Source organism: Lichenostomus cassidix, chromosome 15, assembly GCF_008360975.1.
Source record: "Lichenostomus cassidix isolate B80296 chromosome 15, HeHo_3.0, whole genome shotgun sequence".
Taxonomy (NCBI): domain Eukaryota; kingdom Metazoa; phylum Chordata; class Aves; order Passeriformes; family Meliphagidae; genus Lichenostomus; species Lichenostomus cassidix.
This window is the reverse complement of record NC_139496.1, coordinates 11,451,124-11,478,591: the sequence shown is the minus strand read 5'-3', so window position 1 is coordinate 11,478,591 and position 27,468 is coordinate 11,451,124. Positions and strand designations below refer to the sequence as shown.

Genomic DNA, 27,468 nt, shown 5'->3' with positions numbered 1-27,468 from the left:
TCAGGAGGGTTCTGGGCTCAATTTTTCTGTGATTCCTTTGCTTAAAGCATTTTTGGAAGCCACCACCTCAGCTGGTGGCCCAGAGCAGCTGTGGCTGCTGACCTGGGCTGTGGGCAGAGGCTGCTCTGGTGTGGTACAAGGTTGATGCCAAGAGATTGGACACAATGAGCAAATGAATATTGGGAATTGAATTTCCCTGCCAGGTTCCCTCAGTGCCACATTGTGGAACTCCCCCCTTTTATTTCACTTGTTTTCTCAGGCAGGAACAGTTTCCCTGTAGTATTTGAGTCTTACAGAAATTAAAGTTCTTGGAGTTCAGACATCCAGTTTGCTATTTAGAGCTCTTGGAACATTCACTGGGGGTGATGCATTGTGCTCTGACCCTTTTTATATCCCAAAAAGCATTGTTCCCATCCCATAATACAGCCTGCAAGGAAGAACACAGCGTTTGCCATCCCTCTGTCCTTTCACTCTTGTTTTCTTCCTTTTTAATGGGCTTTCTGGTGGAATTCAGAATTGTAATTCCCTGCAGTACAGCACTCAGGATGATGTACATTGAACAAAAAGAGGTTTTTACACCAGGTTATAGGAAAACATCAAAATTCCAAGCCAGACCTCTGGAACTATAAATGTCTGAGCCAGTCTGAGGGACATTACTTGGTCCCTGCCTGGCATGGATGTGTGTGCTGTGCCAGATCTCCTTTCCCTCCTGGTAAATGGATTTAATTCATTAATTCCTACTTAATTCCTGCTGCCTTCCTCCTCCCTACTGGAATTTGAACATCAGGATGTTCTATGACTTCTAATGAAACTTTTTTAATAAGAAAGATACTTTGAGGGTCCCTTATTGTTCATGAGGCTAATGTGCTGTTTTGGCTGTGGTGAGGAGGTTGTGTGAGATCCTGGGCTCCTTTCGTTTTCCACCTTGGAATTACATGTCAGGAAATTAGAGGAAGTTGGTAAGAGGGAGCAAATGATTTGTGAGATACAATCAAGCTTTTTTTTTTTAACATGTTATCTGCTTCCTCTTTGAGGAAAATATTTCCTCTGAACTATCATGTAAAGGTCCTTGGTGGGATTTTCTACTCTGAAAGCAGCTCCTGCTCTTGGGGAAGTTGCTAATTAGGCAGAAATGGGATTTTAACCTGTCTTATCTTTAAAGGCCAATTCATCCTGTCAAGTCTACGTTCAGTCCTGAGAGCACCACCATAAATCTTTTTAATGCACAGCCAAGTCCTGGCTTTGTTGTGTTGGACAACATTTTCACCAGTTTCTGTGGGACAGAACTTGCTCCTTCTTTGCAGACAGATTGTTGAGTATCCAAGGAAAAGTGGTTTGGTGGCTCCAGTGGCATTGCTTGGCACACATCTGTGAGGGGAAAAGTTACTGAAAGAAGGAGTTATTATTTGTCCTTAAAGAGGAATTCAGGTAAGGAGTGGGGCTGGGTTTCTGTAGTGCAGCCCCTGAGTTTAAGGGAAGTGAAGGTTAACTAAACCCATATTTCTGTTTGGGGTGGCTGTAGATCCAGCTTTGTCAATAAGGATTTTGGAAAGGCTGAGCAAGAGATGCACCAGGCAAGGTGAAAGAAAGGTTTCCTGGAGGTTACACTGCAGGAGTTCCCATGGTGGTGGTTTTAGAGAAGCAGGATCAGAGGGCCAGGCAAGCTGGAGCCACGATCCCAATAAACTTTGGAATGGAGCCATAAGAAAACCTCAGAAACTGTTTGGATCATTTGTGGTGTGGAAGGAAACTTGGAGCTGTGAGCAGAAGTGCTGTTTGGTTCCAGCTCAGGATCCAGTCTTGGTCTCCTGCTCTGGGAATCAAACCCTCTGCAGGCAGTGCCAGGGCTGATTCCGAGGGGCAGAACATCCCCACCCAGGCAGACTCAGGGTTGGATCCCTCTTGCTGTGATAAACAGATAAAACAGCTTAGCAGAGCTTTTGTTAAATCCGTGCTTACTTGTATATCCCTCTGTGCCTGGGGGAAGCTGCAATGCTTTGTGGGGTAAAGCACGAGATTTATAACTAAAGAAATGTTGGATTTGGTTGTTACTCAGCTCCAGTGGGAACTCCCATGCAGGGAGAGCTGTGTTTGAAATGCTTTGTGTCATCCTGAAGCTGTTGGAGGGAGTGTGTGTTTGAAAAGATTATTATTAATAACCTGCATATAAATTACTTATGAAAAGAAAGGTTAAAAGGTCATAATGCTTTATACAGACACAGTGCATTGGACTTCAGATTGCTGGAGCAGGAGGTAAGGGTAAGAAATGCATTTTGGGGCAACCCACAAAGCAGCTCCTAGCAGTTCTGAAACCTTCAGAATTATTAGATGCTAGTTAAAAATCAAAGGTGCCTTTTTTTAATGTGTGGATTATCTTCCCAGAACACTCCCCTGTGAGCAGTGTCTGGAGTGCAGTTCCCATTCCAGAGGCACAGAACACAGGGAACACCTGTGGTATTTATATTTATATTTATATTTATATTTATATTTATATTTATATTTATATTTATATTTATATTTACACCAGGGCTCAGACCACTCCTCCTTTCCCTCTGGTTCAGTTTTTGGTGCCAACTTTGTGTCCTGGGCCCAGATTTTCATTGTAGCTCCAATGTCATGTGAAATTGCACTGGAATAAAGTGTGCCTGGTGTTTCAAACCTTAGGGCAGCCAAAAACTGAAATTTGAGCAATGGTGCCCCAGACTTACAGGAATTCTGGATGTGCTGGCACAGGATAGTGGTGATTTCCTGTTTATTGATTTATCTCTTGTCTGTAGGTAAGCTTCAGGTGAGATCCATAGCGGATGTTTCTCAGACACTTCTTGCACTGATTAATGGCTGTAAAGAATTTAGTGAGTTGAGATAGAGGAGAAAACACAAAGTAAATATGATCTCAAACCCTCAAATTAACACAGAAAATCTATGTGTTTTAATTAATTTCAATAGTATGTGTTATGTAAAAGATAGTTTGGAATTATGGTCCCAGGGAAGGGTAAAGATACCAAACTTGAGCCATTCTTGCTCTCATTTCACCTCACCTGGGGTGGTTTAGCACTGCTGAATTCACAGCTCAAGGGGGGAGCAGAGTTTGGTGCCACTGCAGGTGGAATTGTTGCCTGACAACCACTCAAATCAATGGAATACCAGAAAATAATGGAATAATTAAATTTATTGTGTAGGTGGAAGGATTAGACACATCTAAGTTATTACGGAGTTCAGGAGTTAAGTTTATCTGAAGTCAAGAATTGCTTCTGTTCTGATAAGGGTTCCAGTGTTCTAGTTGTGCAGTGTGGATCACACTTCAGATCTTTCTAATAATGCAATTTTTCCTATTGCAAACTGCAAGGAAGCCACAATTAAATAAAAACATTTATTTTTGCTCTCCAGGAAAGAGAATATACCCCAGCTAATGGTGTCAGCCTTTGGGTGTGTGCAGTGCTTCTGAATGATGTCTCTTATCATAACCAGGCTGACCCTTGGGATGAAAGAGTGATACAGAAGGTGAATAAATAATCAGAAATTATGTTTTATTTTTCAGCAAATAAGGTATTGATAAGTAACAAGACAAACACTAACCTAATAAAACATTCAAGATATTTTTTCTCATTACATGAAAAATAATTTCAACAGCTACAAAATCTTAAGCAGCACCTACTGAGGGCAGGTGAAAAATGAAAACCACAAAGGTGCAGTTTTCATAAATGGTTGCGTTTGCCTGCACAGAGGAGAGGTTCAGCGTCCTCTCCTTCCTTTTAAAGTGTTCTCTTAAGGTTCAAAAAGCCTCTGAGAGAGGTGAGACCCAGGTGTGGGATGGAGTTCCTTTGGTCAGACATCCCTGCCAGCGCCTGGAATGCTGACATTCCTCAGAATGATCAAACCCAGAGTGCAGTCTTTGTAAATTTACTTTTGCTTTGCACCCTGCTGAAATGCTGGCTGTCTTCTATGTATTTTTCTCCATATTTTTAATAGCGAGAGAAACATTATTTTATCAGTGTCTCCTTTCTTTAAACTCCAAATTAGTGTAAATTAATCACAGTTAGTGGCTGCTGCTGCAGGAAGCACTGGCAGGATGGATGGCTTTTGTGTGTGTTTAATATGTTGATACTTCTTGTCAAATAGACTTTCTCATACTGAGTGTGCTCTGAGTAATGGAAGATGAGAGGGGAAGGGAATTAAATCCCATTTATTCAGTGGCTTATTGTTTCTCTCTCTCATCCCTGAAACCCTCCGAAAGATTAATTAATGGATGACAAACATCTCAGCTGCAGCTATCCAGCTGAAATACATGATGGATCTTGGAGCTCGTCATCAATTTATTATTAGCTTTGCAGTGAAAAGATAGGAAATACTGCAAAGTGGACAGAAACCCCCAAATTTCCACCCTAATATTGATAAAAGGACAAAGAATTGTTCGTAAATTCCTGTGCCAATGGAGATCTTTCAGCTCTCCATCAGTTCTCTTGGGGCAGCCCCTGGGAATGGCCACATTCCCAGCAGGAAGCAGAGCAAACAGGCAAGGTGGGCATGGCTCCTGACTTATTTTGTCCTCATTGTAACAGCAGAAATCCAAAGTTTGTTCTTACAAAGCACTAAAAATGTCATAACACAGAATGTCCTTTTTAGGCCTGCCTGGCTGCTCTGCAGAGCACTTATTTATGCGTTGCAGCTTTTTGCCACGGAAGCAGAATTACAATATTTTAGATATTCAGGGAGCTGTTTGGAAGCCCTTTAGGCACTGCAGAAACACAACATTCATTTGTAATTGCTGTGTGTGTTCCGTGAGCAGCTCGTTCCGATGTTCTGGGCAGGGATGGGTTGTTTACAGCGTGAGCCCTGAAGAACACTCGTGTACACAGCACCAATCCTGCCTCAACACCAATTGATCAGGCCATTTGGGCTCTATTTCTAGATTATTTCCCCCTCAGCCCATATTCTGAGTGCTGCTGGAAGGCTTGGGTGCTTTTGCCTCTGGGAGGAGATGCTTCCAGCTGTGTTTGCAAGATCATCTGAATTTCAATCTGATCTGCTTCCAAAAATAAAGGGGCCAATTGCTCCCCTCTGCCTCCAGCTGGGCCCTTTTGCCCCAGTCCTTGTCCCTGTTGGTGGCTGCACCTCTCCAGAGGTCCCTGAGCTGGCAGATCCTGATGGAAGCTGGCAGAGGAGTTTGAGGGAGAAGCAGGGCTGATAGAACGAAGAGATATAGGGGGAGGAAGATGATCCTGAGAGGGGTCAGGCTGTTGGAATAAGTGTCACCCCTGGGAGGGAATCCCATCCAGCCTGGGCTCTGATGTGGGTGTCACACTGGGCAGTTGTGGACCTTGGAATACCCCAAGGGCCTCCAGTGCAGCACCACTAAACTCAGAAAGGAGGCTCAAGTCCTTGTCCAAAGTTCAGGCAGAACTTTGCTGTGGATCCCTGAATGCTGTGCCCAAAATGTGCCCCAGAGCCTGCCCTGTGCCCTGCCAGGCTGTCCCAGGCAGGATCTCTGGCATAAGCAGATTAAAAAACCATTAGGAAGAAGTCCTAAATCTTCTCATTTTCCTTTTTTAAGGTTTATTTTAATCTTCATTCTGTGCAAAGGTTGAAAAAATTGCTGGTGTTTTGTCCTTTCCCACAGGTGTCCCAAACTGCTGCACCCCTGGCACTTGTTTGTCAGATCTGAGGCTGGGTTTGACACCAAAATCCTGTTGGGTTCCAAGTTTTTGAATGATGGCATCACATTTTGATTGCCTGCAGTCTCTTACACGTGTGTTAGTCATGGATGGGAAAAGATGGAGTTCTTTTGTGTCTTTTTAAGATGAATGAAGTCACTCTGGTCTTTATGGATGGTGGTGCCAAAGCACAAATATTGAGTTACTCAGCTGAAGTCATCACTTTGGGAAGAAGAGAAGGAATAGAACACATTTTTATTTATTTTTAGAGCCTTAGCCATTGTTTCCTGTGGTTTTTTTATATCTTTTAAGGTAGCAAGTCATGTACAAAAAGCTTTCTTTTCTGTGTTTTGATGATTTCCTTTAACAAATACCCTAAGCTGTAAATATTCCATGGCTTTATTAAAAAAACCAAACCCCACCCAAAGGAAAAAACCCAAAACCAAACCCACACAAAACCCTCCCACAAATGCAAGGCAAACCCAAGCAAATCTGTTTCTATTTGAAGGATTAGTTTCTGTTTCCCTGTGGCTGTAGCACAAAGACATAGATCAGGACAGACAATGTGGTTTTGTGGGGAACAGACAGAATAAAATTTCCCAGTATTTTCTTTGAAGCCATGTTTTCTGTTTATAAATGTTATAATATTAAAATATTTTTATCTGATTTCCTCTCCCTCTTTTCAGACGGGGATATTTTCCTGTACAGTAAATGCAGCTCTGTGTAAAAAAAACCAAACCCTGGGTTTGAATTCTTGAAAGTTAAAAAGGTCTTGTTTTTCAGAAATCAACCCATTCCAGATCAGTTTTAACCTAGATATTTCAAACGTGATTTGGGTTGAGAGAAACAATTCTGTGAGTGCTCCCAGCAAATCTCTCATCCCTCTGGGCAGATGCCATTAAATAAACATGTGTTCACTACTACATAAGAACATTATTTTTCTAATGTGGCATATGCATGACAAGCACAGAAGGCTCAACTGTCAAACTTGGAAAAATATCTGTATAGCTAATTCTGTGCTTGCTCTGCAACCAGCTTTTGCATATGCTGCAAGTGTTGTTTTTCTGCATAAAATTCTTTACTTTTGCTTTTAAATATCCAATATAATCCTGGGAGTAGAATGAGCCATGAAGTAACAATGTCACTGAAACCCTGTGAGGGAGCAGAGGTAAAGCAGAATATGTGCTGCTGGAAATTAGATAGTGTTAAACCACTGGGCATGGCAATATAATTTATTATTAATTGAATGTTATTGGATAATTTTGGAGGGAAGAACCTTTTCCTAGTATCCAGCCTAAACCTCCCAGACAGAGCTGTCCTTAAAGAGGGAGGATGAGTGCTTTCAGTGTGTCCTGAGAGCAATCAGGACTCATCGATGGAGTTAGCCAGCCCTCAGACAGAGCAGCCCACCCTCCTGCTGCTGCCAAGGGGCTCTAAATGTGCCCTTTTCTCTGGGTAAGGGCTGGGAGCAGCAGGGAAACCTCTGCTGGGGCAGCTTTCCCTGGATAGCCACTCCCGAGGCTGCAGGGATGAGCTGCACGGCAGGATTGCCTCTCGAGGTGCATGTGAACTGAGCAGAGCTGGCAGCAGGGATCCCAGCACTGCCAGCACCTCCCTGCCCTGCATGCTGCACAGCCACGAGCTCATGAATGGGCTGGATCCGGGGGGAATGGAGAGCCTGGCAGAGGGACGTGTCTGCAGAGCAGCAGCAGATGCTGCTGGGGCTGGGGCCTGCAGAGGCCCAGGGGTGACACTGCCATGGCCTTGGCTTTCTCCATGGCTGTGGGATGGAGTCTCTGGGCAGGTTTGGGTGAGGCTCCAGATGAAGTTGTTTTGGTCCCAAATTCACCCATGAGTTTAACAATTGCCACGTTTCAGACCCCAAAGTGGTCCAGTGGAACTGAACTGTTTGAAAGTTTTAGGCAGCACAGACAACAAAAGTAATGTGTGTCACCTGCCAGCCATGTGTGTTGGCTAGAAAAGATCACTCATTTCTGACTTTGAAGTTGTACATCTCCCCAAACTCACTAAAAATGATGAGCAAAAATAACTACAGCCCATTGCACCTCTACTCAGTTACTTGTGTGTCATATTTATATAATCAGTCGCGTCTTTTAATAACATTTGAAAAATTGGGGCTCACTGGCATTCCAGACATGGTCGATTACTTTTTTAGGTTTAAAAAAAAGGAAGTTAAGTAATCACAATGCTGAGAATTGTCTGAGAATGATTGTTGTAGATTTTTCCAAGTAGTAATCACAGGCCCTGCTTAACCAGCTCCATATGGCCCAAGGCATGTAGGCAGCTCTAAGTGGGACAAAGAGTGTTGGAGTGGTAATGAAATATGCAGTAATCATCAGGGCTGTGTGAGCTCTTTACATTATTTCACACTGCTGCTTTGAAACAAAGAACAGGATGTGGCACATTTAATGCTTTCCCCTTGAGAATCCGTTGGAGTAAAGTTCAATTTTTAATTCAAAAGGCAAGGGAAGCTGCTACGGAATTAAAGATGTGGATGCTGCCCAGATGAGCTATAAATAACTTATCCATGAACAGCAAACCCTCTCTAAGAGTCATCAGGAGATAAATGTGCCCCTCTGACAGCACGCTCGCCCTGAGCCCTCCCTCTCACTTTTGGGTTGGGCTTTTTTTGCTGAGTAATTTCGCTGGGAAAATGGCTCCCAGTTAAACTGGGTTCAACTGGGAGATGCAGATGTGAGTGGTACCTTGCAAATGGAATCACAAGTGCTTTTTGTTTTGTTATGACATCAGTCTTTTCTGTTTTGCTGTTCCCTCTGTGTGTGACCCCAGTGTGCTGCTGTGCTGTGCCCAGCCTGGGCTGCCTCAGCAGCAGAGGGACACCAGCCTGGGTTCCTTTGCCTCCCACTGTTATTTTTTCCATTGGCCATCTCTGTCCAATTCCCTGTTTGGCTTTTTCCTGCTGCTCAGTTGCTGGATCCAGTGGGTTTGGGAGATTTGAAGGCATGTCCACGTGTGGAGGTTTCTGTAGTTCCTCCCCAGCCTCATGGAAGATGTGCTAGGACACAACCAGCACACCAAAGAGCAACAGGTACTGCAGGGTGCCTGTTGTCTTCTGGCAGAGCTCCCAAAGGGAAAATGGTGTTGTTGTATTGAGTCAATGTTTCAATTTTGATAGATTGGAAATTGCTTCTGAACTTCCTCCCTCCCATTCTCTTGCTTGAATTCAGATGTATCCTGATATCCACTGGGGAGCCAGCCAGGGATGAATTAACATCTAGCAGTGATGAGGTTCTGGTGTGCACTGGTTTGATGTGAATATCTCAGAGTTTGGATCATTCCTTAGCACTAGGAGTGCTTAATACGTTGAGTACTTTCTTTAAAAAATCGTGTTAAAAAGTATCTGTGGTGCTTTCTGTAATATATTCTTGAAGAATGAATTTATTTAATGTTTTTAAAGGGTGGTGTAGAGCATAAGACTCCTCAGTATATATCTATGTGTGTATATATATTTGTATGTATTGATGTGTGTGTGTATATATATATACATACACATAAGAATCATATCTTCCTTTGAGACACCAAAATAAGAGTTTATTAAACAGCAATGGGATGAAGCCAGTTACTTCCCTTCTTTCTTAATCTGAAGTTTGAAAACGAGCCAAATGAGAAGTTAATTTGTTTTTTCCTCTTAGTTAAGCTTGTGTGTATTTGATTCTGTAACTTTTAACCAAAATTAGCTTATTTACAAATAAACATCGGGCTGGGATGGAATCCTTGGCCCCTGAGCTGCTCAGCTCTTGCACATGAGGAGCATTTCCAGGGCTCTGTGTGGGGCGAGGAGAAGCTGCCAGGTACTGCTGCAATCTGAGCAAGGGGGGCACACAACACAGGAACTTTGAAGTCTTTTGGACTAATCTGTGCTTGATGTCATTTAAAATATAAAGAGACCAAAAGGAAGCTGAGTAAGATCTATTTTTTTAATTTTAGCTGCAGTATAAATGCAGCTAAAATTAAAAAATGGTGATGGATGATGATGTCTTGGCAAGGAAAATACTTTCAGACCAGTTCTGTGAAATGCAAAAGTGACAGCAATGAGAACAGGGATCTATTGCCTTACAGATTTGCTGACAATTCCTGGGGAATTTGTTGGGAATGAGGAGAATTTTAGGTGTAAAACGCTGCTCATCAAACTTGTTTTCCCACTGCAGTATGAAATCTCTTGCCAAAACATACCCCAGTGGAAGTGAAGGACTGGTTAAATCATTTGTCTGGCTCTTACTGGTCTGTCTTGGAAAAGATTCTCACGTGAGGTGAAATTACTTCTCTTCCCTAAACACAGGAACTTTAGGCATTTTCTAACTAGGTTCTGGCAGGTTTTCCTAATCTGATTGATTTTAATCTTGCATAAATGAAAAACATCGATAATTTTCCATAATTATCCCTACTGACCTGACTTATTCCTTTCTGATGTCCCAGGTAAAACCCACCACTGTAATGGCTGAAAGCTAACTTTTGGAGATAAAGGTTAAATACCAGAAGTAGTGACCTTTATTTTTCTATTTTCATCTAAATCAGAGGTGGTGGAGCTACTTTAGACATTAAATCCTATTTAGTAATTGTTATTAGAAAAAAGCTGCATATTGATAATTTCAATGTGCTAATGCTTCAGTGAAGTAAAACTAAAGTACCACAGAACACAGATATTAGCTATTGAATGTGAAATCAAGATTTTTTTTTTTTTTCTCACATGATACTTTCTTCAAAATGCTGAGACAATCCTGGGAATTAATGTAGTGGGAGGCCTGACTGTGTGGGAAGCTCAGGGAAGCACAGAACACTGGAGGGTGGGGATGGAGCTCAGGAGGGGCAGCTGGGCACAAACTCTGCTCCCAAGGTAAGGGGCACAAGGAGTGACCCAGGGCATGGGTTTTATGTAAGACAGCTTAAGATGGTAGCTCAGAGCAATTACATGCAGAGTTATTAAACTGGGATTATCTCCCTGTTGCTACCCTCTCTAAACAACCCAGGCATGTTCTGTGGAAGTTTAAATGCATTGGAGCTGGGGTTTAATGCCAGCAAAATAATGTCTGGAGTAATTGTGATACTTGAAAGCTAAGGCCTCTTACAGGCTATGGGGGTATCAATAAACAGGAAAGAATAAAAGCAAATAAATTGTCAGTAGCATCAGTCATTGATCTGTTGGTTGTATTTGATAACAGCTTTTATCAGGATGAAGAATATATAATGGAGTTCATTTCCAAGAGGATATCTTTCCAGTTAGTTCATATTCTACTTGAGGGGGGACAAGTAAGCAAACCCAGCCTTTTAGTAATCTTCAGCTGAAGCTTCATTTGCTGTCAGATTATGTTTAAATGTTACAAGTGAGTGAAATTCTTTGTCCCAGAGAGATGGAGCTGAGTGGGGCTGCCAGGGTGCCGCGAGATTTCACAGGGGGATTTTTCCCTGTTAATTTGCAGTGAAACTCAAGTGCTGTGATTTGTATTTAGCCATGGTTTGCAGTAGTTAGGAGTTGCTTTTTACATCCCTGGCGTGAAAAAGTCAATTAAGTCTGGCTTTGCTGCTTCTGGGGTAAGTAGGTGAGATTTTGGGTTTGGCTGGAGGCGTTCTGAGGTGTGTGATTTATCAGAGATGGAAAATCAGTTTATTTTTGTTCCACGAGGGCCAGCCGTGGTTCTTGCAGCCTCTGTGGGGATGGAGCCATGCATGTGCTGGATTTTTGACACTAAAATTGTTGACAGGAAGGCAAAATGCTGGTGTCCATTGCAGGCTCCAAATGACAGCTGGCACAGCCTGGCAGCACATCCCTGCCTCCTCACCCTGGCGCTGGGAATGATCCTGCAGATTCCCTGTGCCACTCACTCTGCAGCCTGGAACTGCTGGGGCTTTCCCGGGGTGTCCAGGGGGCTGTGCCCATGTCCAGGGGGGCTGTGCCCATGTTCTGGGGATGCTGTGCCCATGTCCTGGGGAGGCTGTGCCTGCGTCCTGGGGGAGGCTGTGCCCGTGTCCTGTGGGAGGCTGTGCCCATGTTCTGGGGATGCTGTGCTGTGTCCTGGGGCTGTGCCCATGTCCTGGGGAGGCTGTGCCCATGTTCTGGGGATGCTGTGCCTGTGTCCTGGGGATGCTGTGCCCATGTTCTGGGGATGCTGTGCCCATGTCCTGGGGATGCTGTGCCCATGTCCTGGGGATGCTGTGCCCATGTTCTGGGGGGGCTGTGCCCATCTTCTGGGGATGCTGTGCCCATGTCCTGGGGATGCTGTGCCCATGTCCTGGGGATGCTGTGCCCATGTCCTGGGATGCTGTGCCCATGTTCTGGGGGGCTGTGCCCATGTCCTGGGGATGCTGTGCCCATGTTCTGGGGGGCTGTGCCCATGTCCTGGGATGCTGTGCCCCAGACAGGCACAGAAGGCCTGGGCCCTGGCAGGCTGTGCGTGTGTGCTGAGGCTGATGTGGGGTGAGGCACTGCCAGGCCACACTCCAGCCCAGGGCTCACAGGGTCACCCCATATCCCAATGAAATCTGTGCCCTGAGTTCCCTGTGTGGCTCCTTCTGCAGGATAGCCAAGGGCTTTCGTGGAGATGCAGAAATGGATGGTTGTTATTTACTGAAATATTAGGCGAAATTAAGTAGGCTGAGCTGTAATCTTCTTATAGCTGCGTTTTGAAACAGAATCAGTTTTTTTAATAAAACAGAAGCTCAATTTCTAATTATTTTTAATTTAGAAATAGCATTTTGTGTTCTGTGCAGTGAATCCCTGGGCTATATGTGCAGAACCCTCCTGGTTTAGATAGGCTGCAGGGTGCTGTGTGCACAGCTCTGTCCTTGGGTGGATTGTGCTTGGGGTTGGGAATGCTGCATCTGCTGCATGCCAGAGATGTTCCTCCAACCCCCATGCTGCCCCTGCTCTGTCAGGCCCCTCTGGAGGTGTCTGCAGTTCCAGTGTGGTGCTGTGGTGTTCAGGCTGCCCTGTAGGGATCGTTGACTTTCTATTGCCCTTTGACCCTGGACTTTCTGTGTGGAGGATTTTAGGAGGCATATCCTTCAAGGGTAATAAATCCTCAGTATTACTGCTCACAGAGCAGCTATTGCTTAACTCTTCAGAGTAGGGGGACAGGGCAGAGTTTCTGTGCTGGGTGGCTCCCCCAGAAAAGGGACCCACAAAGTGTGGGAATGGAATTAAACAGTTCCAATCAAGAAATATTTCTTTAGTGGGCAATTAATGGAGATCTGCAGCCGTGGTTTCTCTGTGGACGTTACAACAACCTTCCAGTGCCTGAGGATGAGATCTGTTCTGTTGTCTGAACTGTGGGATGGTGGATTGGAATGGAAGGGCATGGATCTATCCCATTCCATGTGCAATTCAAGGGAGTTTGGAAAGGGAGGAGCTCCTCACCACTGTAAGTTGGTGAGTTCCTCACCACTGAAGGTGTAGGTGTAGAAGTGCCACAAGACCCCAGAAATGCAGGCCAGGTTTGAGGCTCTTTTTCCTTTTGGAGCTGCCAAAGGAAATGCTCAGGAGCTGAGGAGTGCTGGCTTTCCTGGCCCTGCAGTCTGCAGTGGGTCAGACAGCCCGAGGATTCTCCTTGTCCAAGTGCTGCTCCAGCTCTGGTGCCTGTTTGGTGCCAGCAGAAGGGAGTGGGGATGTGCTGATCCCAATTCCCATGGTTATTCCTTGGCAGGGCAGGCAGAGGTGCCCATTCATTCCCCAGCCCTGTGTGTCTTTGGACTTAGTTAAATCCACTCTCAGCAAAGCTAAACTGTTTGGGAAAAAGATTAAACCAGACAGTTTGACTAATTGAAAATGAGGGAAATCCTCTGTGAGTGTGAGCACTGGGTGTGCTTTGTACTGTATTCTACTTTTCTCTAAGCTAAATCATTCTTCCTCTGTGTGTGTGTATCTACAGATAAAGTAGATTAACTTGTAATCTTAGCTACTGTTTTAATAAGGCAAAGGAACATTTTGTTACTGTTTATTCCTGGAGTCCCTGGAGAGGAAAAACTTCAGAAATACTTGTTGGTAATAGTTTTTAAGGGTAACCCACAATCCTGATTTTTCAAAAATTAGGTACTGTCATAGGCCATATGCAATGAATGGAATTGGTCAGTCAAAAGGTAGCTGGAATGGAAGGAAAAGTGGGGGCAAGGCATGTTGGCATTGCTGGGATGGTTGGCTACTGCCTGGTAATTTAAGGTGATGGTTCAGAAACTGGTGTTTCCAAGAGAAAAATGTATTTCTAACCATGGTGAAAAGCTGAATTTCAGAAGTGCTGTTCCATCTGTTGCTGAGGAGGTCCCACTGTGCAGGTAACAGTCCAGTAAAAAATTCAATAGGGAATTTTGAATCTTTTAGGAAGTACTTACACAGAGAAACAGTCAACAATACTGAATTAAAATACACATTTATGTGTCTCTTTCCTCTTTGTGATTTGTACAACAGTTGCTTATTCTTAAATATGCTTGGTTAGATGAGTTCTTATTCTTCTTCTGCTTCCTAGCCCTTTCATTTTGTTTCTGCAATGAAGATGTAACAATTTATGACATCACATTAATATCCATGGCAACAGCCTGTAAAGTGAACAACATATTGCATTTGCATTGCAGAAGCAGCAGTGAGGGAGACAGCTCCTGCTGAAATATGGATATGGGAAATAAATCCAGCAGGGAGCACAGGGATGCCTGGGAAGGGGAATTCTTTTGTAGTGGTCAGATGTGGTCAGTCGGCTCAAATTTTATAAAAGAGATCTTCAGAAGGAGTCCCAAGTACAGAGGAGTCAGAAATTGCAGGGCTGTTTTTGATGGAATAGAAAGTTAAATCACAACTTTCTATTTCTGGGCTGTTCCTCTGGGAGTCTGCTCATCCCCAGGGGAATCCTGCTCACCTGGGGCTGCTGTTTGCAGTAACTCTCACAGGAGAGATTCTTACAGGAGAGATCTTACAGAACAGGACTGGCTTTAAATTAATAATTACTATATATATGTTCAGCCTCAAAGATTATGAGAAAAGCTGAGTATTTGGTAGGTTCAGTCTCTAAAATCTTGTTGCTTAATTTATTACTGTGTGGAATTCCAAGGACTCCTCTATTTCCAGAATGGCTTTCCAGTCCTCAGTAAATTGTTTTTTTCCATCCCCAATGCCATATTGTGTCTCCCTTATTTTTCCCCCGTAATACCTTCTGTTTATAAGCAAGTGTAAATAAACATATTATTATCAATAAGAACGTGCTGATGAAGAAGTTGTTTCTGTCCCCATCTGAAAGAGGGTCTGCAGTGTTCCCTGCTTGGAAAGGCAGGGATGGGGAGGGAGAGGAGCTGTTTTCCTTCAGTGAGCTTTTGGTAGCTGTTTGGGGCAAGTGTCTGCTCAGCCAGTGGAAGTCACAGACATCAGGATTTCAGGGATCTTCCAGAGCCTTTCCCTAGGGATCACACATGTGATACCAGCTGCTTTGACCGAAGATTCTTTTTCAAGGAAGTTTCTCTGCTTTTTCTCTGTTTCATACGGAGGGGTTTGTTTTAAAAGGAGCACTCAAACTGCCCCTACTCCAAACCTGCTCTCTCCTAATGTGTTTATTACTGAATGTGGTTGATTTTATCCCCTGAAGTTTTATTTTTAGCCTGTGTGATCTCGGATCCTTTTCTTAATCTAAAAAGCAGCCCCTGGGTGAGGAGCCCAGACCGGGTCCCAGCCAGCTCCCTCTGCTGGCTTCCTCAGAGGACAAAAATAGATTTAAAAACCTGCTTTAAAACCTGCTTGACATTCTGCTGCCTCCAGCTCAGCCCCTTCGCTGGCAGAACTCAACACAAAACTGTTATTTTGCTTTTGCTTCCGTTTAAGTAGCAGCAAACTCCAGTAAACATTTGCTTACAGAAGAGCACAAAGTATTTTGGCATGTTTTGTGGGGAGTAAAGAACAAACAAAATGACAAAAATATGCTTGTTTTGTCTTTGAAGTCTGTTCTGCGTTTTTATTCTGTGCCTGTGGTTTTGGAAGGCTCCTGGCCTCTGCAAAAAGATGAGAGGGAAAAGGTTCTCACTGGCACATTTATAAAAAGATATTTCATTTATGCTGTTTTTCATACCTCAACTTAAGGTGCATTTTCAGGACTTTTATGTCCAAAAACTGTGGCAAAACTGAGAGTCTTTAAACTTTGCTCTTAAAGACTTTTTTCAAAGTATTTTATTTACAAGCATCAAGTCTGACCATAACCATTTCTGCACTGATGGTGGTTATTGCTCAGGCCTCACCCTCTGTTTCTGAAGTATATTATCATTGTAAGCTAGAATTTATTTTCTAATTGATAAAAATTACAAACTGAAAGTCATGTCTGGAAAGACCTACAGGGTCATGTTATGGTTTGGGTTGGAAGTGATCTCTGCTTAACTTTGCTACTCAAGAGACCTGCTGGCAATATTAAATTTGGGTTTGCCTGCTGCTAACTCTTATTTTCTATTTGAATTTTTGGTGATTGTTGGGATTTGGGATTTTTGTGTCCTTCAGCTTTGGCTGCAGCAAGTTTTTAAGGGAACAAATTGCAAAGTCAATTTTGTCATTTACTCCTGGGTAAAATGTAATGAATTCCAGCAGGGATGTAGGAAAACAAGTAGTAAAATAAGCTTTAAAACATTAGTTTGAAAGGATGTATAACCTAGGAAAAAAAAAGTTTATTGACACCTTTTCCTACTTTCAAACAGTAACATGAAGAGGATTTATCTAATATGTTCTATATATAGTGAAATTAGGATTGTAGTTCAAACTTACAACCTTTGCTGTTCTTTGTGGGGCCCATGATGTGTATTTAACAGGGAAACTGCTCTAACAGTATTTTCTGTATCTCTTACTTAAACCCAAATCTTGTTTGCTCACAATATAGCATTTCAAGTAAGTTAAGGAAAACAAGATTTTCTTATGAAAACTGTTATTTCTATAAGCATTAGGTTGACAAAAGAAAAAAGAAACCAAGGAGTAAATAGGAGCCTGGGGGCTACAAGTAGTGACACAAGGCCAAAACCAAGTGGGAACTGAGGAAAACCAAGCACAATTCTTAATTTTTATGTAGAAGGGTAAGCTCGAGTTTGAGCTGGTGGAACCCAAATATTGCCGTGGTTAACTCAGCATGCAGCTGAGATGGAAATATCCCCAGTTTTGTTGCCCAAAGCAGAGCCCAGCTGGGTGAAGCAGAGCTCTGGGGAGGCTGGGCACCTTACAGCCGGCATTTCTCCAGAAATGTCTCCTGGGATATGTTGGAGATCTCGTCTCTCGTCCAGCTGTTGTCTTCACAGATCAGTGAAAGGCTGTGGCACATGGGGAGCAGCAGCTGATGCTGCAGGAGCTGAGGATCCTTGCTGCGGGGTGAGGATGGACATTCCCACCCTCGGGCTGCGGACACGCTGCCCTCCCTGAGGCAGCAGCATTGTCACCCCGGGCATGGCCGTGGGTCGTGTCCCGTGTCCCCTTGGCCGGGAAGCTCCCGGGATTGCCCTGGGATGCCGCCAGAGCTGCTGTGGATGCGGGGATGGATCAACGGGAGGCAGGGCCGGCAGGTGGGATGGGAATGGGAGCGGGAATGGGGATGGGGATGGGGATGGGGATGGGTAGGGGTAGGATGGCAGGGCGGGTGGAGCGGTCTGTGCGGAGCCGTGAGGCGTTTGTGAGGCCGAGCTGTGGGCAAGAGCAGGGAGGAGAGGAAACATCCCGGTGCTGCTCTCCCTCCGAGCAGAGCTGTGCTCCAGCACTGACGTCGTGCATTCCTGGGAAGTGAGGGAACACTTCGGGCTCCTTTCGCTTTCCAAGCAGGGATTAACAGGGACGGCATTTTCCCGCAGAAAAAGTTGCCCTGTGTTACTCGGGGATGGCTGAACTGGGATTTCTCCGCAGAGACTCGCTGCCCTCGTACATGGCGTTACCTCTGCGAGCAGGGAATGCACTCAGCATCCAGCAGGGCAGTAAACACCAGTTGTGTTCCGAGAGGAAAAACACAACTCCTCCTCCTCAGCGCATTGTCCCTGCCGAGCGAGGTCTCCCTGCTGCTCATCCAGGGCAGGAATTCCATGTGCTTTGAAGCTGGCAAGATCAAAAGGCAGGAGTGGGGGTGGCAATGATGTGAGCAATGAGAGTCACATGGGCTGCGAGGCCCAGGTGTGCACTAGAGATGGAAATGAAGAAAACTCGGCAGATTTGGAAGGGGAAAAGAGAGCAAATCAAGTTTGGAGAGTGCAGGTTGTTTCTGGGATTAGGAAAGCATAGTAAGACTTTTTAAAGTTGTATTTTCCTTCAATGTTTTTGGGTTGCTTTTATGTTCTTCTGACAAACTACCGTTAATGCCCCTTTACCAAAGAGTTGATGAGGGAAATGAAATGTAAGGGAATGAACTGAAATGAAATGTAATGAACTTTTTTCATAGAAAAGTTCAGAAATGTGAGAGGAAATTCTAGAAACTCCTGGGAGTAAAGTTAAGAAAATACTTCTTTCCTAGTAGCATCCTTAGCCTGGAAGACTTTAGGAAATGATGGTGAGAATCTCACCAAACCTTTAGTCCCGTTTCACTATGGTTAGGTTATGCTTTTCATTTATAGGAAATACCTCTGCAAAGAAATACAAAGTGGCTTGGAAATAAGGCTGTTTAACACAAACACATGGTGGGACAAATGAAGCAGCGTAAATCAGGGATTGGGGGATTTTCTGGCACGCGAGAGCAGGTTTCCCATTGCAGACAACTTCCTGCTTTGCTCTGGGAGACTGCAAACCACATTAAATTGTGCCTTATTTCTGTTCCTTTTACTCTTTCTGGTGATTGTAGAAAGCATTCAAAGCAAAAACCACACGGCAAATCCATGGTTTGGTTTGGAATCTCTCCTGTCTCGGGAGTGAGCAGCTCAGCTCTGCACAGCCCATCTGCATTCCTGCAGAGAGAGCAGGCTGGAGCTGGAATTGCACAGAAAGGCTCGTTCTGATTTCACAGATAATAATGTTGGTTAACCAAGCTGCTGGGAAACCATCGCTGTGCAGATCTGGCTGCGGTGTGCTCCGGTGAGAGGCAGGAGCATGGGAATGTGAGTGTGTGGCCAGGGAGAGGATGTAACATTCAATGTGGATTTTATAAAAAACAACTCTCTACCTACCGGTACTGAGGGAGCGATAAAAGTAATACTTTAAGTAGTGCTAACACAATCTAAGTGCAGATAGTTACCTACCATCTGTTTTTCAATAAATAGCTATTACGCTAATTTCTGTTTCAATGCGCAACAATTAAAGCCTCGGAGTATTCCTGTGATATTCAACAGCTGCTGCCTTTGAAGGTTTTATTTATCCTTCTGAAGTGCAACAATTTTAAGTTTCATAGTCAACTCTGCTTGCAAGTGTTGGTTTTTATATAAAAAAACTGCGGCGCATTGAGATGCAAACTCAGGTCGTGCCTGAGCAGCAATCTCCAGCCATGGGCTCCATTAATATTCTGATTTTCCTGGAAGTTGTTAAGGATACCTTGGAAGGACACAGACTTGAAATGCTTCTGTGCATCTCCAGTGAATATTCCCTCTGTTTGGAAACAGAACACAAATGGGTCGTTCTGGGGAATGTTTCCACTGTTTTGGTTCATTTTGGCTGATGAGATGACTTGGGGAAGGGAGCCAAGACGGATTCTCAGGCCTGTACGAGTGAGCAGCACAATTTCCCTACGATCATAACCAGCACAAGGAAATTAGATCTCTAAGTGGGTTGAATCTGATTTAGTAATAAGTCAATTTAATCACTAATGACTTCAAACACAGATTTTACAAGGTGATCAATGGCAGTATAGCAATGATCGATCAATGGCGTTGTCTTTAATTGGATTTTTATGGGTATAATATAGTTTTTCAGAACTAATGTACCATTGCATTGTGTTGTTACTCTCTTAACTCAATTTTTTAGGAGAAATGATGCTTCAAAATGCTCGTTGGTTTTTGAAATATTGTTTTAAGGGCACGTTAGTAAAAACACAGATGAAAAATTAAATGCTTGCTTTTGGTAATTTTATATCTGATTTTGCTGGAGTTGTTTGGCTGTGTGTTTTTAAAACATGGGAAAAAGCCCCACATCCTTCATATTTCATGGGAAGGAGGAGGCAGAATATCAAAGGCTAAGAAGGAGCATGTGCTGCTGTGAATGAGAATCCTGAGGAGCTGAGTAACTCCCTGTCCTCAGCAGTTTGACATAGTAATCTTCGCTGGAAGTAATCTCCTTGTCCCATGTGTCCTGCTTTAATCTATCAGTATTTCTGCAGTGTGCAGCAAGAAATTGATTTTCAGTAATTTTAATGGCTGAATAACTGGTGCTGTCCCAGAGTGTTTTTTCATATTTGCAGTGGCCAATGTGGTAACTGAGGGCAGTGTTCTGGATAATGGGTTTCATTAGCTCTGATGCCTGAGGTAAAAAAGCAGTAGGTGGGAATAAAGCCTTGTTTTTGATGTCTAGACGTTCATTTCAGCTGTTGCTGCAATATGATACATTAAAAGGAAATATGTAACATAGCTCTGAGGAAATATGTATTCTTTGAAACTAATTCTGCTTTTAAACTGCACAAGGCAGTGTGACCTGAATTATTAAAATGTGGGTGGCTGGATTTCTTAAAGGTATAACTGTCTCTGCAGCGCTGACACAGCCCCAACTTGCCTCCTCTCCTTCCTTCCTATATTTCTTTTAAGTAAAATATGTCAGTTTGGCCACTGAAGCAGAACAGAGATCTTATTATCTTTCCAGTATCTCTGCTGGGAGACCTAAAATTATTGAAGTATTTGCTTTGATATTTTGCTGTGACTTCTCTCCTTGAAATTTTTATAATGGATTTTTTTTTTTTTGAGAACATGGCTGTCTTCATAAAAATTGTTGGACACTTTGAAGACCTTAATATCTCTGACTTGAAAATAAAAAAGACCCCAAGCCAACTAAGCTGCTCATTAATGTATGTTTAAATTATAAATTCCCCATGTAAGTCTAAATTATTGTAGTTGCCTTTAATTCTTTAAACATATGATCTGCAAGATTAAACATAAAAATCAGCACAAACATCTTATTTGGTTTTTTGAGCCTATGGAAACAAAATGATAACAAACACTTAAAAACTTTATATATGAAGGCTGTTGATTAATTCCTATTCTGTTTGAACACCAGCAGTGAGATTAACACCTCCATTGCAATCCATGATAAGTGTCAAATACACTTGTTTCTTGGTTTGGATTTTCTGCTCTTTTTTTTTTTTTTTCTCTGAGAATCCAGATTTTTAGAGACTTTAATAGGCTTAGTTGTTTATTTTGAGAGGTGATTTAATTGAAAAAAAATCCAAAAACCAACTGCAGGAAAGCAATTGCTTCTTTTGGTGAGAAATGAAGTGGTGAAGTTCTTCCTCTGTTGCAGGGCAGTGAGAAGGGGATGAGCTGCTTTTTAAAATAAAGTGAATGCTACTCCCAGGTGTCATCCTGGACTACTCCGGGGTGTACACAGGCTTGGATAGGGTAGTTAACATAGACAGATAAATATATCTATACTCAGCTAGAGCTCTGGATGTGTGTCTACAGAAAGCTGTGCTGGTGGAGGAGCAGTCACCTGCCAGCTCACTGTGCTCAGCAGGAGCCTGGGCTGCTGCAGCTCACCCAGCCTGGCTCCTCCCCAGCATGGGATTGCTGCAAACAAGGGAGCAGATTAGCCATGCCTTTGGCTCCTCACAGTTTGGCCCCTCTGCTTTGCTGCCTCTCCAGACTCCTGCCCTCTGCTCTGACTTCCAGGGAGGAAAATAGTTACAGGCTCTATCATACTCCCTCTCACTAAAAATTCCATCTTTCCTTGATTCTCCCCCTGCAAGTTCTCTGTTTGGGAAGGTGGCTTTCACAGCTGTTGTTCGGTGTCATGTTTGGTTTGTCTAAAGGGAAATATTTCAACTGAAGTAACAGAAACACCTCCAGGACAGGCCAGAGGTGTTCTCATGTTTTGGAACCTGTGCAGCACCTGTGTTCTGCTGGCTGTGCCTGGAAATGCTGTCAGGAGCATGGGAAAGCTGAGAGGGGCTGGAGTGGATCGTGTTGAATGTTAAAAGCATTAGAAATCATCGTGTGGACAGACAGAGACCAACAATTCTTTCCTAGGCTTCAATCTGCTATAAGGAATTTAAAATACTCTTCAAACTCCAAAATCTAGTTAAATTATAAGTGTCAGGAACTTTGGAATTTACAAGGATAGTCTAATTTTTAGTGTTTTGCCAAGCTTTTGTACTGGTCACCATATGCAGCTTGAAGTTATAGCTTGCTCCAGTTATTTCAACACTTTTCTTTTGGAGTCTGGATCAGGAAGCCGAAGAGCAGAGAGGAAGTGAAATGCTGCACTTCTAATTTTTCCTCCTCATTTTTATGGCATCAGGCATATGCACATGCTCTTAATTGTGAGATGTACATTTTTAGTAGGATAAAGAAGCATTAGAGATAATTACAGTAAGTATAGTGCTTTAATATATCTGGGAATTAAAGGCATTATTTATTATAGGAAAATGGTTATGGCAATGTCTTATGATATACTTAGAGTTAAATTTAATAGGGAAATAATTTTATTTCCATTTCATATAAAATTTATATGAATTCCGAGTGCTAAGAAAGGCAGTTTGGAAAATTAGAATATTGAGGGTTGATACCACTCCAGACTTTTCCCCTTTCCCTGTCCCACTCCACTGCTGCTCCTTAGCCAGTCTGATCTCATGGCAACTTGACCCTCGGGACTTGGCTGCAAGGTTAACGTGGTTTTTCCCTGCTTTGCTCAGGATTTTGGACACATTCCTGCCAGCCATTCCTTCTGCCGAGTGCAGGACAGCCATGGATGCAGCTGTGGTAGGGAGGGGAGTGCTGCCGGTTTCCATTCCCTCATCCCATCCCTCCTGCTGGGATGTGGAGTGCTTTCATGTCTGGGATTGTGGAGGAACAACGGGCTGCTGTAGCCCAGGGGAGCTGAGCAGGGAAAAGGAATACAGGTGATGTCCATTCACAAAAGGATTCGGGGTTAAAATAATTCCAGCTCTACAGAATATTACATTTAACAGTGTAAAGCAGCATGATCTGAACTGAATTCTTCTGAAATGGCAAAAGTATACTTGCAGACAATCGTTCTGAAAGATGATATTAGCTGTGACAGGGTCCTGTTAGTCTGCTGTGCATACCTGGGAGTAGGTGGGGAGTTAAGACTGAGAGCTTCAGAGCTGGTGGTGGAAACCTTCCTGGAAAATCATGGAACTGATTCTTGTCTCCTCTATTTTGCGTGAAGTTCCTAAAGCAGGGACAATACTGGCACTACACCCTAGGATACGGTGGAACTCGAGAAGAGCTCATTTATTTTGACTTTTACAGGCTCTGTTAACTTCACGATGCTGTCTAAAGATTTGATTTTTTTAGTTTAAATACTGAATTTTCATGCAGATATTTTCTTTCGTAGTCCATTATGTAACTTTTCATATGTTTGAGAATTATGTCATTTTTAAGTGCAAGACTGTACCTGCCTTGCAGCTTCTGGGGCTTCAGTAGCTGTGAGCTGTTGAGGACTTATCCGTCAGTATTCTGAGCAGGCACGGAGGCTCTGAGTGCCTGAAGCCCAGTGTTTTAGCCGTGCAAGCCGAGGCCATGCGGAGCTGCTGCAGTAAATAGCCATGGCCCATTACATCCTCGCTGTCACGGAGGCCTTGCGAGCATTAAAGGGCTGCGGTGCTTTCCCAGGAGAAGCTCCTTGGCTGCTGCTGGTGCCCAGAGGCACAGGGCTGGGTCTCACCCCCCCGGGCAGCCCTGGGCTGGTCGATAAGGTGATTTAGGTACTAAAACCCGGCTTCTCCATTCTGTTCCCAGCATTAGCATATCACAACATTGCACATGCAAAAAAAGTGCTTTTTCCTTGTCTGAGTCTGTGAGTTACAGCTCCTGGAGAGGCAGCACAACAGTGGCTCGAGGCTTTGAAGGCTGCTGGCAATATTAGTATTTTCCACGGAGCACAAACTCCTTAGAAGCTTTGCTTTAAACGTGGTTGTAAACTATCCGGAGATAATCATCTCTGCGCTAGACGCGCTGCTGGGAGGGCTCGTCCTGCAGATTGGCCAGGGGAGGGGTGTGAAGTGTTCAGTGCTTAGCGTGCAGTGGAATTTTGTGTTTGCACTTCTAAAGATCTGCCGGCTATTCGTGTAAAACTGAAAGGACAGAACTCAGACAATTAACGAATTCTTACCCCTTAAAAAAGTTGGTTTATCCTCTGCTTTCACTCTGCATCTTCTGGCTGAGTAAGATTTCGAATCTGGTGCAGGCATACCAGAAATAGAGCTACTCCTGGTACTTTTAGCACCCAAAAGCCACGAGTAAGGACAGCAGATATTTCTGAGGTTTGTCTATCCTTCAGGTGACTAATTCAGGCTGCACTCTACTATGAGAGATAATGAGTTGGTTTTTTTTTTTTTTTAGCTCTAAAATCTCTGCAGCTCGCTACTGAGTGTAGAGTTTTTATTTTGGTATAAAATCTGCTGTGTGTTGCTAAAACTGCAATATTTGAAGTCAGTACAATGGAGGAATTGCACTTGAGTGTGACAGCGAGAGGTTCAGGGGACTTGTTTCATGTTGTTTCAGTTATGTAAATTGATTTTACACCTTTAATGATTCACTTTGTTTCTTGATTGTCGGCATGTGTGGTTAAGTTTTAAAGGATCTCCCAGCAGTGGTGGCAGAGAATGATCGTGCATTCCTCACCCCTGTACTTGAATATTGAATGCTACAAACAAATGGGTTTGCTTTTATGCTTTTGTGTTGGTTTTGGTTTGGGCTTTTTTTTTTTTTTTTTCCTAATTCAAAGGCTGTGTCTGCAGCAAGTAAAGATTAAAGCTACTTGGGCAATATAGGTAATAGTTGAAATAGTTTAATGAAACATGCTGCTTTGAAAATTAAAGCTGTTGGAGATATGTTTTGGATAAATGTTGGTATTTCCCTATTCTGAGCATGTTGACATTTTATGTTTTTATAGTGGTGGAAGAAGGATTCTGGGAGAATGGACTTTCCTATGAGTGTAGGACCCTGCTCTTCAAAGCAATTCATAATCTTCTGGAAAGGTAAGAAAAACTCCAGTGCTCTCAAATATTTCCTTTTGATACTTGGAATCATACAGCATACCTACAGAGCATTTATATTGTTATGGATCTTAAAATACATTTTTTTACAGTTAGAACTTGAGTCCAAGAGAACAGGATAGAGATGGATCTCTGAAATCATTGATTCTGGTAGTTTATCATAAAATGCTGTCCTAACTAATTAAGCACTCCTACAAGCAATAATGTTGACATGTATTTCTGCTTGGATTTTTGCTAAGGAGCTGTTCTAAAAGCAAAAAAACAGAAAAGTTTTCACCTTCTTTAGGTGCTTAGAGGGGGTAATTGTATCTGACCTTCAGTGCCTTGATGAAATTAAATGATATGTATCATAAAACCTCTTAACTCTCTTCTCTCAGCCATCCTAGTTATTTGCATGTTACAATTTGACTACATTTGTGCACAATATTCAGGGCTAAGCTGAACAGCTCCTGGCTCTGATAGGCCATACTTACTCATATATACATATATATATATACACACACACATACACATACACATATATGACCTGATTACAAAGTTGTTATGTTATTAATTAATACACTTATGGCTTTTTCTTCTTAATCCAGCTATCAGCTCTTAAGATTATTGAAGATTATCATGTTCTTAGGCCCATAGAATGGGATATGGCATTTTAGGCTATAGCATTTTATTCTTCCTGTTTCTGCAGTTCTTCAGGTCTTCATCACCTTCCTGTATTACATCCTAGTTCTTCTTACAAATTTGGATATCTTCTCAGAATTGAATGTCATTAGACTATTCCCACTTTCTCTGAGGCTCTAATAACAATGACAACAACAAAATAGAATGCACCTTTGTGTTGCAGTAATTGTGCAGAATGCAGCCTTGGATATGTTTTCTTTCAGAAAATAAGCAAATGGAAAACACTTTCATCTTGTCTCATTTAGTGTCCTGTTTGCTTTGATGTAGATTTACTGGTAATGAGGTTTGCATTATGTTCCCGAGGCTGTGTTTCCATGGGGTGACTGAGTTACCTGTGTGCATCCACAGGTACAAGGATTAGTTGTTGGATTCCCTGTTTTCTATCCCACCAGTCTCTTCAGGGGATTTTTATAAAAGTTGTAGGCTTCTTGGAGTGAATAAAATTATAAAAATTAAATTCCAAGTCTAGAATGTTCATTAGTTCTTTTATAGCTTTATAGTATAAAAGGGAAATTAATTTGATATGTGTTTATTAATCTGTGGTACCCAGCCAGCTGACTTTTAGGTGTAAAGTGGCTAATTTTATTCTTTGGACGTCTTTAAACTTGTGAAATAAATTTAATTTTTTTAAAAAATAACTTAATTGAGATCAGTTGGCAGAGCCAGCAGAACTGTTGTGTCCAACTGTGACTGGAGAGTCTTTCTTGCAGCAGTAGTTGGTGAACACACCTCAGGTGTTTGCTGAGAGCCTCAGTTCATGTCCCGATAAGCTGATATGATTCATGTCCCGATAAGCTGATATGGGTTAATGTCACAATAAGCTGATATGGTTCCTGTTGCAATAAGCTGATGTGGTTCATGTCACGATAGACTGATATGGTTCATGTCATGATAAGCTGGTATAGTTCATGTCACAATAAGATCATAGGATTAATGTCCCAATAAGCTGATATGAGTCATGTCACGATAAGCTGATAGGTTCGTGTCACGATAAGCTGATGTGGTTCATGTCACCATAAGCTGGTACAGCTCGTGCCACTGTCCCAGCCTTGGACATGAACATCTCATGCTCTCCCAATGACAATTTTTACAATATCACAGCAGAACTTAAAGTTGTCACTTTTTATCTCTATTGTTTTTGTCTGCCGTACCAACTCTGAACTTAACATCATAATAACCTCATGTAAAGTAACAGCAACACGTGTGCAGGCTTTATTAAAGAGCAGGGAGGGACAAGAAGTGTCTGCTTTCACCTAACCCAGGCAAAGGCAAGAAAAAAGGCCTTTGCACTGCTGATTGGGTTCTTTTTTTCTTTTTTTCCCCACTCGGTACCCACGCTAATGATCAGTTTATGTTAATTGGCAATATAGAAAACATTACAAGGTCTGAGGGATGAGTACTCCAAATATTACAGTGTCATTTCATAATGATTGGTGTGCCCTTGGCAGGTCATTTTTGGTGGAAAATCAGCAATCCAGGAGGTCAGGCAGCAGTGAAGTGCTGAACAGCTGCAGTGCTGAGGGAGGATTGCCCAGCCTGAGGAGGGAGAGGAGACTGCAGGCTGTTTCATGTCCTTATATCATTAAATAACTGCTTTTTATCACCTTTTTATTTCCTTCCTTATTTTTTTTCCTTCTTTTTTTCCCCCACAAGTCTATTGTTAGGGCTCACTATGAAAGACTAGTTACCTTTAGTGCTTATACAGCACAAATAACCCTACTGTCATTACCTGCCCACCCGGCTGTGTCTGAGATCCGTGCTGCTCTCATTTTATATGGGATTATTCCTTAAATAACCCATGGGTTAGTTTAGCGTGGAGGGTTGACTGATTTTTAAGGACAAATCTTCCCATGAAGACTCTTTTTCTAGGAAAGCAGCATTAGTTTGAGGCAGTTAAACCTGCTGTGGTGAGACGCAGTGATGTGGCATTGAAGTGTGTGTGATGGGAAGAGTTTATTACATTTTTCTGCTACTACGGATTATTTTCTTTAGGGATCTGATGTAAACTTCACAAGACTTCCTTTTGTTTG

At 42.9% G+C, this 27,468-nt stretch overlaps 1 protein-coding gene across 1 annotated transcript in view; it reads left to right on the top strand.

Moving 5' to 3' along the window:
• MED13L (mediator complex subunit 13L) overlaps nucleotides 1-27,468 on the top strand; it is a 166,199-nt gene that overhangs the window by 55,608 nt on the left and 83,123 nt on the right. Inside the window, exon 3 of the mRNA XM_085076156.1 lies at nucleotides 24,655-24,739. Within this exon, the coding sequence (XP_084932282.1) occupies nucleotides 24,655-24,739 (85 nt within the window). The remainder of the gene's footprint in view (nucleotides 1-24,654; nucleotides 24,740-27,468) is intronic.